This window comes from Chelmon rostratus, chromosome 20 (genome assembly GCF_017976325.1).
Source record: "Chelmon rostratus isolate fCheRos1 chromosome 20, fCheRos1.pri, whole genome shotgun sequence".
NCBI classification, from domain to species: domain Eukaryota; kingdom Metazoa; phylum Chordata; class Actinopteri; order Chaetodontiformes; family Chaetodontidae; genus Chelmon; species Chelmon rostratus.
Genome location: NC_055677.1, coordinates 4,917,103 through 4,935,061, shown reverse-complemented (window position 1 = coordinate 4,935,061; position 17,959 = coordinate 4,917,103). Strand labels below are relative to the sequence as shown.

Below are 17,959 nucleotides of genomic sequence, written 5' to 3'. Positions count from 1 at the left end.
ATCATGAGCACACTTTGGCTCTGCGATTTTTCTGTTGCGCACAGAGCCATGCGGCTTGCACAAGGCGCTGAACGCAGCAGGGAACTGGCTGTTAAATGTAAAGTGGGCTATCAGTATGCTTTCTAACCGCAGAGCGGAGAAGTGCTGCCTCATTCAACAGCTTTCTCTGCTTTGTGCTATTCCAGCGGATGTGCGAACCCCGGGGAAACCGGCGCACCTGTGACCGGAGGAGGATTGGATTCTCCCCGGTTGGCGACCTCCTGCTCCGGGGGACAAATCCTCCCACCAGCCGGCGTCAACTCTCCAGCAGACTGAGAGCGACGGAGCCCACCGATGCGTCCGGCAGCCCCTGATGCTCGGCAGTGCTCCGGGGCTTTCCGGTCGGTGGGAGAGGCTCGAGCCGCGGCCGCGCGCTAGGATGCTGCGCCAGGTGTTGCACGCGGGCCTGAGAACCTCCTTCCATGCGCTGGGCCGGTTCGTGGCGAGCCACCCGGTGTTCTTCGCCTCGGCGCCCGTGCTCCTCTCCATCCTGCTGGGGGCCAGCTTCAGCCGGTACCGCGTGGAGGAGGACGTGGAGAGCCTGCTCGCGCCCAAACACAGCCTGGCCAAGATAGAGGGCAACCTGGTGGACAGCCTGTTCCCCATGAACCGCTCCAAGCACGCGCTCTACTCCGACCTGCAGACGCCGGGTCGCTACGGGCGCGTGATTGTCACCACCCGAAAGGGGAGCGTGCTGGATCCGGTTCATCTGGACACCATACTGAAGGTATGCACGCGCACCGCACGCGCGCACACTAATTGTAAAAAGTCAGTGCATCTCAATGGGAGCTGGCAAACTAGGATAATAAATGAAGTGGGATCTATAAAAAGTGCTTGTAAGGAACACCATGAACACATACAAAACCGGGACAAATTATTATAATAATGGGCATAATTTTAACATTTTAAGGGGCTCTCTTGTGAGCTTTGAGACCCAGTTGGCACACATTTGCACTCTTTGGACAATATTCAACATCTGCCCTTTTAAAATCACTGCTCATATGTCATAAAATGAGACTACAGTGCATCTTCATAGTCCAGTTTTAAAAACAAATCAATTCCCAGTCACATTCGGAAACACACACACAGAGGTAAAGGTCAGTGTCTGCAGGCCAGAGCACACATGCGAGCTGTCTTCCTCCTCATTCTCGGTGATTGATGGCCATTAAGCAGAACAACACAGTCCCATTTCAAATAACGCCGGCAACCTTTGTAGTTATGAAGCAGAGCAGTTTAATTATAAAGCAGAGTTAGCTGGAGCTCGGAGGCCTCTCTCTCTCTCCATTGGTATTCCTAACTGGATTTATGAGATTTAGCTTGACACCCCTGGAGCAATTAGCCAAATGATTTCATGAAGTTATGCGGTTGTAATCAGAGCTTGCTAACTAATAGGCCAGAGACACCAAGCTCTATTGTGTAGACTGTGTGTGTGTGTGTGTGCTTGTAGCCTACATACCCTACCCAGAATGGCTGTTTCTGTGTGTCTGTAAGTGTTTGTCAAATACGGTTATTGTGACCCACTTTAAATAAACCCATAACTCGGTCCGTAGAGGACTGCCACAGTTAGAGACAGGCTAGTTCAGAGCTGTGCATCATTTACTGCGAACAGCCTGCGAGACACACAAGCTGGTGCATAAAACAGAGTGCTGCGAAAGGAAAAAAAAATTCGCTGTTACATAATCTTACACTCCCAGCTCGCCTTGTCGACTTGTGCATCAGTCTGTGAGTTCCTACGTTTCCCAAAATGCCATCCAGCAACTCTGTGAGAAAGGGTCTGAACTTGTTGCAAATAGCAGTGATAGCCAGCACTAGACAGGAGTTCCAGGAAGAATTGTGAGTCACACCTGATGACTCCATTCAATTTTGGACTACTTAAGCTTTGGTCAGTGAAGGAATCTGTAACTTTGCTTCTTCTATGATGGATATAATCCTTTTATTTGATTAATTAGTGCCCATGCGGGATTGTGAGTCAAACGATGCTTGTCTGTCCTGGAAATACCTTGGTGTGATTTTGAGCAGACTTGCATGGTCCCCAGAGGATGTAGCCTAGTGACTTTGGTGAGCCCCTGCCTTTTTTTCTAGCTCCAACAGCAGATTTTTTCCCAGTAAAATGTCTCAACATCTATCAGATGCATTGACTCAAAATTAGCTTCATACTTTCGGGGTCCCAGATGACAAACGCTGAAAACTTTGGTGATTTCCTCCATCTAATGTAGCGCCACCAGCAGGTCTAAATTTTAATGTGTCCAACTCTTAATGACCAGATACCTGCAAAACTGATGACATTTGTCATTTGGAACAGCTGATGTTTTGACTATGTTTTCACTATAACGATGATCGGCAACAGTCACAAAATGCTTATAAATTTAATAATGTTTCTAAACTCCAAATTGAATTTGGATAATGAGTGTGCGTAATCCTGGAATTAGTAGTCTCAAAAAATACTGATTGGGCCTTTAGAATGAATTTAGCGATCTGAGGCACCTGCCTTGGATTTTTAAGGTCCTACTAAGAAACTGCAGTAATAACGACAGATTGCTGTCTTTTGGCAGTAAAAGATCACAAAGAATAGATTAAGAATTTGGGTAAACCTCATAACACATCAGTGCAAGGACCAAACTTTCAAAACTAATCAATTTTCAGGCAACATTCCAACACACACACACACACACATACACACACACGGGCACACCCACCCTCTCTAAAGTCAATGCAGTATTCTGAGACAGCTCTGCCCATGTTCACTGTGGCAGGGACTGGCATCAGGCCTGTTGCTTAGTAACCAGCACCGTGGATGCTGGCACTGTTGTAATCTCGCCATAGAAACGGAGGGAGGATTCATTGTTACTCTGTCGAGTAAAGACACACACACACACCTACACACATACTCCCCCACATATCTGTCTCTCTTTTTCAATCAAACAGCTAGAAAGGAGGACTTGGGGGAGGGGATCTCTGAGGAACTTTTGGGGGGGATATTCTTGAACGTGTGCGTCCACACCAGGGTTGATTCAGTGTAAAGTTGTTCACCGCAGTCATTGAACCAAAGTTTTCAGAATGTATGACCATATTGTGAAAAATGTCATCAAACACCAGCAAACATGTGAATATGTTCGGCCGTGTGCGTCTCTGTGTAACTACTGGTCTTTGAGTACAGAGGTGACTGTGACACCTGTTGAGCCTAATGCCATGACCGCTCTGTCCGGCATCCTTCAGCTGCCTTTGACGAGGCTCCGAGCGGATCTTTTGTAACATTATTGGCTGCACGACTGGTATTGAACAGATGGAAATCACCAACGCTGCCTCCTCGCTCTCTGTGGATGAAAGACATTTTCAAAAATGTACAGCTTAAAAAAAAACGTGATCCACATTAAAAAGGCTCTTTCTTTCTTGTTTGGGGTGTTTTCTTGGCACACAGCTCCACAGGCGGATCTACCAGATGCAGGTGATGGTCCCGGCGGCAGGCTTCAACAGCTTCAACTACTCCTTCTCCTACCTCTGTCTCCCCGACGACAAGAATGTCTGCATCATTGATGACATCATCCGCGCCATGGAGGAGATCCAGGCAGCTCGCACCTCCAACCGCTCCGTCCCGATCCTGCGGTACCCGATCACACAGCTGGCGGACGGACGGCAGGCGTACATCGGCCACCAGCTGGGTGGCGTGCAGGGCTGGGGTCCCAGCGGGGCGGTGCGTGGTCCGGGGACAGGAGCCAGGGGAGAAGGTGTACGTTCAGCCAGGGCGTTGCAGCTCACCTACTACCTCCAAGTCCGCGGTGGCCTGATGGACCGGGTGGCAAACCAATGGGAAAAGGCCTTCTGTGCTGAGTTACAGCACTTTGCAGCGTTGCACCCTAAGCTGGGCCTGTACCCTTCCACTTCCTCTTCTCTGAGGACAGACTTCCAGTTCTCCTCGGTGCTAGCACGCCGCCCCCTGTTGGCCAGCTTGGGGGTGTGTGGTGTGCTGGCTGTCCTCTGCTGCTCTATGAGGGACTGCGTGAGGTCTAAACCCTGGTTGGGACTGCTGGCCCTGCTGTCAATCACACTGTCAGGCCTCACTGCTGCTGGGATACTCAACCTGACCGGGGCTACCTACAACTCAACGTACCTGGGCATCCCTTTCGTCATGCTTGGTAGGTTTAAAACTAATACTTTTAATCGTAAAATAACAAATCCGAAATAAATGTTTATCTTTATTTGTCTGGAAGTGGCCTCTCAGTTCAGGACATTTTTGGATGCACACTTTTTGAGAACTCATGGTTGTTGAACGCAGAGAAGTCTGAGCAAAAAAACAGCAAAACAATGGATTAAGGCAGCGAGAAATCAAAGGAAAGTGAAGCTAAAACATGGCAGGTGCGAGCCGAGGTGAACATTGCCATTGCTTTTATATCACAGCCTGCCTGTGTTCACCGTCTGCTTTTTGAGTACCTGTGATGGGTTTCGCAGATGCCAGCCTCAGGCTGAAAACCATTTCAAAGTAGACAGATCATCAGAATGACTGACAAGTGGCAGGGCATGAACTTGACTTACTGAGGGGGAGGATGATGGCACTAACAATACCTTTTGTGACTGGGGGCATAAACTTAATCCAAAAGCTCTGAAAAGTAAGTTGTTAAGGTTCTTGAGCTGGAATCTGGAACTGATCCAGAGCTGGAATGAGAAAGTTTTACACTATTTTACATTTATAAGCATTCAAATTGACGTCTAGACTACTTGAAAGCATGATTTTAAGGAGTCAGGATGCTTTAAATCAAATGTTTGTTGGATTGTTGAAGAACACCTGGAAATGCCTCCTCCCAGTCATTCGGATTGAGAGGCTGCATCCCACAATTTTTGTAACTTTCTGAAACCAGCATTCACTCCCACTTCAAGACACTTCAGTGACCAGCTGTCAAGTCAATTACGAGCAGTTGTCTCAAATCCCAAATCCTGCCCTGTCTGTCCCGAAAATTAGACTAAACCCAAGTTTTGATAAGTCTAATATAACATTACATACTGATGGCTGGGAAACATGGTTTTGGTGTTGCCCACAGATGGGCAGTGCTCCAGCTCTCCACTGGCTACAGCAGGGACTGCAGGGTGGCCTTTTTAAAATGTAAAAGTCTGGATCGTACATGAATTATGGCCGCTGCAGGTTATTGTAGCCGTGTGCAGCAGGAGTGACCTGACGTCACAGACAGATGTGACAGGTGTGTATCTGTATGTAATGGATAATGATTTACACACTGTTGCATACAACACAGTAAGTCAACAGTCTCTTTCCTAATGACAGACAGTTGACTTCATGAGCAAAAATAATTAAGTTTATTGTTGAGTTTTGACTTTCAAGTGTTCAACTGTTCATCAAGTCTCTCCTGATACCGACTCAAATTCAGGGTTTTTGCCAATAATGAGCACCGATTAGACACCGGCGCTCTCTCTCTCTCTTGTTTTCTTACATTTAAAAAACGTACTGTGTACCTCACTGTGTGAAACTCAATGGGTTCGTTTTTTTATCTAAGGCAGCAGGCCAGGAATTACTGTGGCGCCAAAAACTGAGTCAGTGGCCAAGTGTGACTCAGTAGATGTAAATTAAAGCAGGAATACTGAATTTTATAAAGCAATGAAGAAACTGTATTTAATGTGGATCGATCACATCATGGCCGGTGCCCCGCTCCTTTAATAAGGTCAGAATGCCCAGACTGCCATAATTCAGAGAAACACTGCTGACCTGACGCCACAGTACTCATGACCAGAGTCCTCAAGAGGCCAGCCCGCAAATCTGGAGGGGGGACATTTTCAGTTTAGAAAATAAAATACTTTAATGAGGAAGCAAGTCTTGGAAAGACTGCAGGGGTGTCGCGGTCTGATACATTTGCATCAGTGATAAACTTGAGGCAAATGTGACTGTTTTTTATTCCCAAATACATTGATTGTGGTTTGGGAGGTAACTTTGTTCTGCTCCTGGAGCAACAATGATTGTTTTCGCAGTTCAGTGTGACTGCGCCTGCAATCTTACCAGCATCTTGCATGTTGAGTTTATTTGTTTGTGCAGTGATAATATGAAGAGAACAAACAGAATAAAAGCAAAAATACGTTTAGATAAAATAAATAAGAAAACAAACTAGGAACAAATTGAAAGTGTGCGCCAAATGTGTGTGGAGTTTATCCTGAGTGCACACATACTAAATACTATAGGGTGTGCTGTGTGTAACCGCTCACGCACACATGCAGTCCATACCATAATTATTCTGTAATGTGGAGGAAGAAAGGCTGCTGTTAGGCTTAAAATAAATGTGGAGAAAGCAGAGGAGATGGAGAGGGGGCGCGATGGAATATCGTTTCATATGGGGTCGAGAGCAGGATTCTCTGAGCAGAAAACGAAGTTAAACTGTAGTTAGAGGGAAGGAAAGCAGGCAGGGAGGATTTTTCAGAATCAAGTGGGCAGGCGGAAAAAGGTGGGAGGAGGTGTGAGGATGGAGAGAAGGATGTGTGGTTTCACAGCAGAGAGAGAGGCGACAGAAGGGGGAGAATTATAGTAGATACTCAGGTTTTTTCTCTGTCAGAAAACTGTTTTCACATAGATGCTTATTAGCATGCAAAGTGATTTACTGATGGAGGAAACAGCAAAAAATGCCTGAAATTCTTGTGTACAAAGAGGAGTAAGTTAATGATGCAAAGGCTTTGGTTTATTTCCTTTAGGACAGTTTTCTATACTTCAGTCATCTGTGCATTCATTTACTCACAATATCGTCATTTAAATTGGGAGAGATCCGTGTTTTTGTGGTATTGAACCACAAATTTTTTTTCACTGCACTGACCAAACTTGTCTGATGTGATCATTTTGCATTTGCTTTTCTCAGTTTTCGAATGGTGTAAATTGAACATCGTTGGGTTTTGAGAGTCATAACAAGACATTTTGTGATGCTTCCTTTGGCTCTGTGAAAATCGTGTCAGGCATTTTTTTGAGGTTTTATAATGTCAAAAAAAAAAAATCTTTAAATCTTCATGATTTTACTCAGTTTAGGCTGTTTTTCTCAGTTAAATTCCTTCACAGCATTTAAAATGTACAAACTATATTCTAATGTTTGCATGTCTGCATGTTGGTGTGTGTGAACCTGAGCTGAGCTTAACATAACTAACAGTTTGAATGGAGAGTTTTCATCATTGAGGGACTGAAAGCATTCTGGCAAAGGAAACGTCCTTATTTTCTGGGTGTTTTTCATGCATTAGTACCTGAATGTGAACGTCTGTGTGTGTGTGTGTGTGTGTGTGTGTGTTTGTCCGTGAGTGCACATTAGCCTGTCTCAAGCTCTGGTAAATATCAAAATCCTTGGGCAAGTGGCTCTCTTTTTGCTCTCATCTTCTCTCTGCAAGATTAACCTCTCTGCCTCTTTCACTGCCATTCACTGTCTGATTCCCTCTCTTTCAAATACACACACACACACACAGAGGCGTACACACACACACACACACACAGACACACACACAGGAGACTTATCCTAGCCTTAATCCAAGTCTTAATTCTAAAATGTAATGATTTCACCTGATGGTTACTGCATTTTGTCCTCATAAGGAAGGCAAGAATATGTAAACAGATTTATATCCCCACAACGTGAGTAGTACATGATCTAACACACACACTCTCTCTCACACACACACCCACACACAAACACACACACACACACACACACACAAACTCACTCACATCACAGGTCTGCAGACTTTCTCAGCTGCACCCACGCCTGAAGTGTCGGTACGTTATGCCTCTGCTAAGGTGTTAAGTGTTTCGCCATGGTGAGGTCACTGGAGAGAGAGAGGAGGGGGGGGTAATGCGTGTCACTGGTGACTCACGGGTGCCATGGCAACCACGGAAGAGGAAACCATTAAAAACCATCTGCTGCACATGCTGTATATAAACATGTATGTGCACGCACATGAGACTGGACTGCTGATGCACTCGTTGATGAACAGTGATGAGTGTTGTTGAATCAAAATTCATTCAAACCTTATTCTTTCCCACTGATGTTTGAAGCTCTAAATCTATCCAGTACGGAGGCTTTGTATGTATGCATCTGCTGGATTACAGCTTGTTCTAGTCTAAACATATTTTAAACATGTTTTAATTACTTATTATCTATATTGAGAACCTGAGTTGAACTCTCACGTACTGCTGCTGCTGCAAATGTCCAATTTCCCGACTAGGATTGTGAGGTAAAGTCACAAGAGAAGTGCATTTCCATGCTGTGGTGTATCTATCATTTCACATATTCCCAGGACTGAGGTGTGACATTGCGCTGAGAGGACTGTTCAAAAGCAAGCAGGCTGAGTTATTACAGCTCCTTGTGCAACGGTGTGATTCCTCAAAATGATGGAATTGAAGCCAAGCGTGGACCAATCAAAGCGTTCTAGGGTACCTCTACCTTTGTGTCTGAGCAGTTGGATGGTACGTTAAGCAGTTGGATTAGCGTAGCCTAGCTTAAATTCAGTGGCAGCTTCTCTCTGAATAAGGGTCTCTTCTGAGATGCATACAAAACTACAAATTGTAATTTAAAGCTGCATTCATTTATTTTTTGCACAGTAAAAGAAGCTGTAAACACATCATTGACATATTGTCATGTTTTAAAGTTGCAATGGTGCATATGTTAGCAAGCAGTTGCGCAGTGTTGCACTCAGAGCAACATTTGTATTCGTTTGTAGTCGTGTCTCTGTCCACCTGACAAACATAAGTCCAATATTCACCCTCCTTTCATCTCCTAAAGGAAATATGTGGATCTTTAGCTGCTGAATGCTTCACCAGCTAGTCGCTAACTTAATCTCTCTGCTGGTCGGTGCTGAGCAAGCAACCTACAGTGGGTTTATCACTTTTTTTGTTGTTGGAAATAGCTGGAGCTGCAGCTGGAAAATTTGATGAAAGCCATCAGCCACCAGGGTGTAATCAAGACACCACAGGAAAAAGGAAAGAAGCTGTTTGGAAATTAGCAAGTTTGGAGACTGAGCCAAATTCGTAGGTTGTAAAACCAAATCAATGAGCTGAAAGAAGCTAAAATGCTACACAGTCCATTATCACTATGTGCAACCCCTTTATATTACATATAGTTATTGATCAGTTGTTAATATAAACATTTGATTAGTGCAGCTGTATGTATTTATGATGATGCATAAAAAGAGTCGTCCTTGAGTTTTTTTTTGTCTGGGTAAATACTGTAGGTAATTCAGCACAATCCACCTTTAACCATTGTCTTGATTTAAAGGTTGTCATCCCTGTTTCTGTTTCCCATCAGGCCACGGGCTCTTCGGCTCCTTCGAGATGCTGTCGTCATGGAGGCGAACCCGGGAGGACCAGCACGTGAAGGAGCGGGTGGCGAGCGTCTTCGAGGACGTCATGCTGCGTTTCTCCGGCTCCACCATGCTCCACCTGATGACCCTGGGCCTGGCCGCCTCGCCGCTCACCAACATGGAGGCTGTCCGGCTCTTCTGCCGCACCGCCGCCTTGGCTGTCACCATCAGCTATGTTTACATGTTGTCCTTCTACAGTTCCTGTCTGGTGTTCACTGGATACTTAGAGACCGGGTACAGACACGGCTGCTTCTGCCGGCGGGTCCCCAAACCGGACCGGCTGGACTCTAAGCCGGCCTGGTACAGGTGTCTCATGTACACTCGCTACCAGGATGAGACTCAAACAACCAACCCACCACATGGGGTCAGCCACAGCCACGCACACATGCCAAATCCTAACCTAACTCACACACATGCACACGCGCACCCGCATACGGCGAACAACCCTGCCGCGCACGGCCACGGCCACGGCCACTTGGCGAACTCCACCCACACGCATCCACACCCACACCCACACACGCATTCCACAGCTAGCACGGACCCTCACCCTCCGGACTCTCACCTTTTGCTGGGGTGTGTGAGGCGTTGCTACGGAGACTGGATCACTAACACCTATGTCAAACCCTTTGTGGTTCTGCTGTATCTGGTTTACATCTCCTTCGGTCTGATGGGCTTCCTACAGGTGAGGCAACCATACAACAACTTTTATTTTGTTGTCCGCATGTTGCATTGTTATTTCATGGAAAGGGAAAATTAGACAACAGCTGACATCAGCATTCAATGGCTTCCTCGCTAACATTACTGTTTGATAGCCAAACAGGGCTGCACGATAGCATGGATGTCACCATGCGAGCATGCGCAATAGTCACATGACGGGACATGCAATGTCAAGTAAAGCAAATTAACTTGAACCAATCATGCTGCAACATTTTTGCTGCTTGATACAAAAGCAAAATTCGCAAGATTATCAAGTAAGTAAACTGACACTAAGAAGTTTGCCTGACATCATAATTTACTGTGATATAATGGTTTTTGGATACACTCAAAGCTCAAAGTACTTCACAATAAAAGTAAAGATAAGATAAGATAAGAAAAAACTTTATCCCCAGCCGGGGAAACTTTGGGCATTACAGCAGCATGTGATAACAGTGGGAAGAAAAATAGCAGCAGAGGTAGAGAACATTCGGAAAAAAAAAAACAAAATAAAAAATAGACTTTATATGTACATATTATACAAACAAATGAAATTTGACTATATAAAAGAAAAATAAAATATTTAGAAAAAAATATTTAAAAAATATGTAAAATTACATGCACTAAGTCATACTCATATGACTTACTCACACTCATACTTTCATTTCACTTCATAACTTTCTTCATTTTTGTAGTACCATAGTTATATTTCTGTGCCATAAAACTCAATTTCTGTCCAGATTTTAGAAGACGTCTGATTATCCAGTGTTTTTTTAAGAGATTTGTTTGGGTTGTTTGGTTTTCCTGGTGACTACATGGTGGCTGAGGGGGTAATATCATGTGAAAAAGACATACCAGTGCATAGTCACTTATATTCAGTTTTTACACCAGGCTGCAGACACACTCACATGTAATCGAAGCATAAACGCACAGTTCAACCTGTAATACATGTGTTTTGGTTGTTGACAGGTGACCCAGGGTTCAGACCCCAGTGCGCTGGTTGCCATGGATACAGCGACAGTATTGTACACCCGTGCTCAGCAGCGTTACTTCAGCTCGTACTCCCCTGTCATTGGATTTTACATCTATGAGAGTGCCCCCTACTGGAATGCCTCAGTGCAGCGGGATCTGCTGGAATACGCCAAAGGCTTCCAGCGAATCAGCTGGCTGGAAGCCTACCTGAACTACCTGACAGACCGCAACCAGTCCACCAGCCAGCCGCGGGAAAACTTCACCCACACGCTTCGCCACTCCTTCCTCCGCGAGCCACAGTTCGCTCACTTCGCCGACGACATCATATTCGCAGAGCGCGGTCAGGGCGAGGAGCCCGACGTGGCAGCGTCCCGAATCTTCCTGGTGGCCAAGACGACGGAGAACAAGCGCGAGGAGATGTCAGTGCTGCTGGACACGCTGCGACGCCTGTCGCTGACCTCACGAGTCCGCTTCCTGATCTTCAACCCCTCCTTCGTCTACCTGGACCGCTACGCTGCAGCGGTCAGCTCCCCCCTCAGACACTCACTGCTGGCGGTGCTCTTCCTGTTAGGTCTGTCCTCCCTGGCCGTCGTGGAGCCGCTCGTGTCCGTGTGGCTGGGCCTCACCCTGCTGTCCGTCCAGTTCGGGGTGCTGGGCTTCATGACCTTGTGGGGTGTGGAGCTGGACTGCATGTCTGTGTTGTGTCTGATCTCAGCCTTGGGGCACTCAGCAGACTGCAGCGGCCCCCTCCTCTGCGGGTTCGCCTCGGGTCGGGGTGACAGCAGGACTCGCTGGGTGAGAGTGGCGCTGGAGCGACACGGCGTTCCCTCTCTACAGACGCTCATCTGCTACAGCGCCGCTCTGGTGCCTGTTGGCTCTGTGCGCTCCAACCTCACACGCACTCTGTTTCGCTGCCTCACCCTCACGGCCGGCTGCTCGGCCCTGCACACGCTCGCCTTCCTGCCCACCCTCCTCACCTTCCTGCCTCCCTCCAAGAGCCGGGGACACCGGCCTGACGGAGAGGGCCAGAGGCAGGAGGTGGAGTGCGTTGAAATGAACGACAGCACTCGAGTGGTCGACCAGATCACCACTGTCTGAGCGCGGTGACTGCCGGCCGGGAGTTGGTTCGGTGTAGTCTGAGCAGCCGAATGCAGGCTGCGGGCAGGAAAGCTGATCCTCGTGAGTAGGAAGAAACTGAGAGTGCCACTGAGACAAAGAGGAAGAAAAGTAGAGGTAGAGGGTCAAGAGGAAGCAGATTCAAACAAGTAAAGGAGAGTGGGAGGCTAGTGAGGACAAGAAGAGAGATGCAGTGTATCCATGGTTACCTGCTTGTAACTAGTTCTGTGTGGCATGAGAATGAGCTCTTTCCCTAACAGCCAATCAGAAGCTGAGGATCAGCTTGAGGTCAGGCCCCGGATGTGAGTGCCACATTTTTCACGTCTCCGAAACTTGCTTTAGATCTGATCACGTTGTTTGGCTCCTGCTATCTGTTCGCCATATCACGTTGCACAAATACAGCTACAATGACATGAGGCAATCATCTGTATGACTCGAGTATTTCTACTTTAATGCTGGACAAATAAAGTCAGATGAAGAAAACATGCTGTGAAATGGTTTTGGCTTTGATGCAGGTGATAATATTTAAAGGGTCTGACCCTTTAATTTAAAGAATTTAAATTTGAAGAACAAGCACTTTTCTCACTTGCTTCTTGTGGTACGTGGCCATGCAGGTGTTTGTGGTGGAAACATGGCTTTCCTGAGCTACTTTCTACAGAAGAAGGTCCATCTTGCAGGAAGTTTGGACTCTTTTTACTCATTACCCATAATGCTAAATGAATGTGGGCTGGGTTAACCTGACGAGAGTGTCAATATTAAGACAAAAACAATATGTAACCTTCAACAATTATGAGTCAGACAGTCTGCACAGAAAATATCCTCAAACTTCTCCTGAGAAAAACACAACAATATAAAGCGCATTACTTTGAAAATGCATCATACTTCCTGCATAATGCACTTTTGTGCTTTTTCTGTTTTGTAAATCTGGTTACGGATACAGATAAAAGTTTTATTCGCTATAATATCCGATCACGTAAAGCTTTGGAAGTGATAAGAGCGTGACTCCATTACAATGTGAGCGATCATCAGGACATGATGTCAGCGCCTACACGAGCGTTTCCATTCTTTCTGACCCGTAAATCGGTTTGAATGGAAGTATTGTTCTCTTTCAACCTCCTACGATTCTGCTCCCTGAAGGGAACAGAGCTTGTTTCCTTTTTTATTCCTGGATTCATCCCTGTGGCTGAAGGTCTATGTGCGTGGGAGTGCTTCCTCTCGTTAATCCGTGCTCCTCTTCGACATTTCAATGAAAGTATTGTTCAGGCTCTGTGCAGACGCCACAACCACCAGTAGGACGAGGGCACGATCCCTCGCCGGCGTCCAACCCATGAGCGCTGCCAGTTGTTTTTCTTGCGAGCTCATGCATGACCTTCAAGCTGGAGGTACCTCTAAATGTGGGCTGCGTCATTTTTTGCTAATTACAAAGCTGAATACAGTTCTTTCTCCACACACAAAGGGACCAGCACCGCTGTGGAGCATGTGGAAATGGTAAATTATGGGAAAATTACCAAAATTGAACATCCTTGAAACAGTGCATGTTGAGCGCCAATTAGCCATCAAGCCTTTCACAATCCCACCTCTTCCCCTTCCTTTCAAATCAGTATCAGCCCTTTCTCTCCATAACTAATAGCCCATTGGTTTACACTAAAGATTGAGCTCTCAGGGTAGAAATGCACAGGATGCAGCAGGACCGCCAGGAACCACAGAAGCCTCCTGCACCAGATCAATGAGGCTGTCAATCCAAACGCTGTTTACGGCCGCGTGCACTGCGTCGCTGTTGAAGTTCACAAGTGGATGGAGGTAGAGGCCGTGGAGTTTGATATGAGATGTAATATAATGGCCTGCAGTTTCCTATTAAATACAACAAAAACACAAAGCGTGTGTGAGAGATGAGACGAGAGGAGAAAATAAACACTGTGAAGAACTAAAGTCACTGATCAGAGGACTGAGGTGAAGTGAGAAACTGAGGTCTTCTTATTTAAGCGTGTTAGCATGCTAATGTTTGCTAATTTTGCGCTAAACACAAATTACAGCTGAGGCTGATGGGAACATCTTTCGTTTTGCAGGTATCTCCTCATAAACCAAAGTGCTGAACTGTGTCTGACAACCATTTCGGTGAAGCCATCACTTTCACTTTAATTTGACCTTTTCACTCATTTAGTTATAAAATCAGACACATGAACACACACGTCTAGTTAATGTTTTAATCATTGAAGTGCAGAGTCTGCTGTTCTTAAATTTCATGAATTCTTTTAGGTTAATGCACAGCTGGTCCTGTCTCATATCTGTTGCTTCGCAGCTTCCTTCTGTAGTCTTCATCAATATCCCGGTGTCCTATATTCATTTAATTAGTCTGTATCTTCTGCCCTGCTCACTACCTCCATACCCTGAAATAGTTTTACACTGATCTCTGATCATCTTAAGGTCGATTTTAACACTGTTGGGATTTTCAGTGTGAAAGGTGTTGATGAGCAGTGTTAAATGCCTACACCTGGGCCCTGGACTATACCACCTGCCACAGCAGGAGGGTTTGGAAGAAAATCTTTTTTGTGTGTGTTTTGTTGTTAATTTTGCACATTTAGTTTTGCTATTTTGTGCATTTTTGTCACAGTTCATACTGAGTTCATAACAAACTGCCTTTTTTAATTTGTAGTCTCTGTGTTTTGTCCACCCCTCGTTTGTTTAATTGGTTTGACCTGCTGGTATATATGTTCCCCTGTTTGTCATGTAGGGAGGTCAGTTTGTCTTTGTTGGAGTCAGATATATCACCTAGTTTTATTGCTGTTCTGTTTCTTTTTTTATTTTTGGGCCCAATGTGGTTCATAATCTTTTACCAAATTTGTGTTGCTCTTTCTCATTTTTTGAATTATTAAAAACACTTTTTTAAACGATAAATATTGCAAAATACTACATCCTGTGTCCTGCTGCACCATCCTTTATGTTAAAATTTTGATGGGGGCATGAATGTCTGGACCAAATTTAATGACAATCCTCCCATTGGTTATGGAGACATTTCACTTAAAAGAGTATCACCAAAGTCGGTAGGGTTAATCCTCTGGGGACCATGAACGTGTTTACAAAATCGAATGATAATCTACTGAAGAGTTGTTGAGTCTGGACTGCCTGACGTTTCCGTCCATAGAGTCACACAGCTGAGGTGGCAAAAAAAAAGTTTACCCACAGCGTTAAGACGGCTGTTCCACAAAGGTTCCTGAGGTGTTTACAGCCAAGTAATTTTGGTATTTACTGTATCACGATGTACAGTAAATTGCGTGAGCAGGTAGGGGGAACTCATTCGGGGAGATTTTGGCAGGACGCTCGGAAACTTAATGCACTCAAGATGTGACCTTTCAGAACGGGACTGCTGCTGCCCTGCCTACGCCGAGAGACAGGTATGTGGGCACATTGTCTTAGCATCACGCATTCACATTTAAAACTCATTTATCAAGTCGGACCAGACAGCCCAGATGCTCTTTCTGGAGTAGAAAAGGGCATTTTTTGCAAAGACGTGATGAGTTTTCAGTCTGAATAATTTGTTGTCTCTGCTTGTCCCTGCAGACATGAAAAGAGAGAGAAAAGATTGCCGGTGGGATTTTGATTCACTTGAGCTTGAACTGCGATCACACACACACACACTGACAACCACCTCCCCCAAAAGTGCTGCGTCACTGAAGAAGAGCAATAACGTGCTGCAGTCCTGCTTTGCTCCACTGATCTGATACAGTTTTGTTATCCCTCAGAAAGAATGAAGAAAGGCTGACACTTGATCTCCAGTGGAAAACTCACTGTAGTCTTTATTGCCCCCTTGTGGTCAGTGTCAACTACTTCATTATCTAGATGCCTCACACACACACACACACACACACACACACACACACACACACAGTACAGACAAGTAAAAACACTGAGATTTGTGTCGCCCTGAGGCTGCTCTTGTCTTGTTTGGATTCATTTTACGTCTGACGTCAGATGCCATTCCTCATGTTCAAAGCCCACAGACCAGTGTGTGTGTGTGTGTGTGTGTGTGCGTGCGTGCGTGCGCGTGTGTGTGTGTGAGAGAGAGAGAGGGAGAGAAGATGTTTGGCCGGTTTGTCAACCTGAATCCAACATTTCATAGTTGAGTCTACTGTGTAATTTTTACCTGTTTTTGCAATTTGCTGCATACTTCTCTGTGGATCAGACAAGTGCACACACACCCACGCACACACACACCAGATAAAGGCTAATACTCTGTCCAGGAACTGTCTGGCCCTGCATCCTGTAATACCAGCTGCTGCCCTCCAGTCATACTGAGACAGAATAACACAGATATACAACAGATAGATAGATAGATGGATAGACAGACAACGCTGTTCAAGATAGTTTATTATCTACCATGCGTGTTCTCCCTCCTCCCTCTCCTCCGTGGGGGTGTGTCATTATTTGGTTTACTGTTTCCCGCAGGCAGACCTCACGTTACATTTCAGAATTTCTGATTTCCTGAACGCACCTCGACACAGTCACGCACAAACCCAGGCACCTGACCCGGCCGATGCTCCTGTATAAGAAACAGGTGGATTCTGGAGGAGCGAGGCAGAGCCGCTGAGGGGGAAGCACTGAGGCAAGCTGCGACAGATATTTCATTCGTGCTCGTTCTGGACTAAAGATTGACAGATAAACTCTATTATGGGAGTGATGGAGAGACACGTGCACTGTGTGAGCAGAGTGAAGAGGACAAGTCTTCCTCCATAGGACTCACACAAACACACATTTAAACCCACACAGACTCTGCAGATGCTTTTGAAAAGCATCAGGTAGGAAATTTAAAGATTCCTTTAATTTAACTTTGAAATTGTTGATCAAACCAAACTTAAAAGAAGAACTTCTTTGTTTGTAATAAGTCATGTTTGAAATATTGTGGATAATGCACACAAAGCAATCCTGGAGATGTCTCGACACTGTGGGAACTCGAGGTTGGGAATGACATTAACAGTATAGCTTCTGTGTAGCCTCGAGGCTTCAACAGGTACTGTTTCTCATTCTGAGATGACATAATACATATGATCATCACATCCTAACAGATAATAATGCATATAGTTGCACATATATGATCAGGCAGTTTAGGTTTTTTTTTTAAAGGCACTGTACAACTAGAATTTTTATAACAAACTTGTTTTACCTAGAAATAGACATTATATTAATAACTGATCATTTGAATCTCATGCTTCAAAACAAACATTTTAAAGCTTTAATCTGCAGCTCTAGTGTTATATTTTCATGCATGCAACATTAATATTGTCAGACGCATAAATTTACATGATACACATGATGTATCTGCTCCTAGAGCCGGCAAACCCTGTAGATCAACATTTTTTAATCAGCGTCTGTTTAAGTGCAGATGCTCGCTGTTTCAAGGCATCATCAAGACATGTAATATTTGTGTCTATAGATGTATGTATGCTCATGTGGTAATTTGTATTAATTATTGTGCCAGATGAGATAATACTGCAAGTACACGAAAGCTATAGCTGCTTATTTAAACAGAAAAAAGGTATGCATTGAAAAATTATGTTGTCTACAAGTAAAGGCAATTTAATTGAAACAGCACGTTTCATTGTAGGTAAACTCAATGTTCTATAGGTCAAAATACCTACCGGAACACATAACAATCAGAAAAATCTATTACATTAAATGCAAGATACAGCGACAACTGAGACTGAACAACGCCCGCCTCGAAGAGAAACTGATGAACCACAACCACAGTTAGAAAACCACCACCTCATCTCAAGGTTATTGAAGCCCATTTCTGCCAAAAAAAATATAAAATATAGTATGATTAAAT

At 45.0% G+C, this 17,959-nt stretch overlaps 1 protein-coding gene across 1 annotated transcript; it reads left to right on the top strand.

The window, feature by feature from the left end:
* Positions 1 to 418: 418 nt before the first annotated feature.
* Positions 419 to 12,120, top strand: ptchd1 (patched domain containing 1). The gene is made up of 5 exons (XM_041961875.1): positions 419 to 766; positions 3,458 to 4,172; positions 9,303 to 9,692; positions 9,879 to 10,039; positions 11,020 to 12,120. Exons 1-5 carry the CDS (start codon positions 419 to 421, stop codon positions 12,118 to 12,120), a joined length of 2,715 nt encoding a protein of 904 aa, XP_041817809.1.
* The last annotated feature ends 5,839 nt before the right edge of the window (positions 12,121 to 17,959 follow it).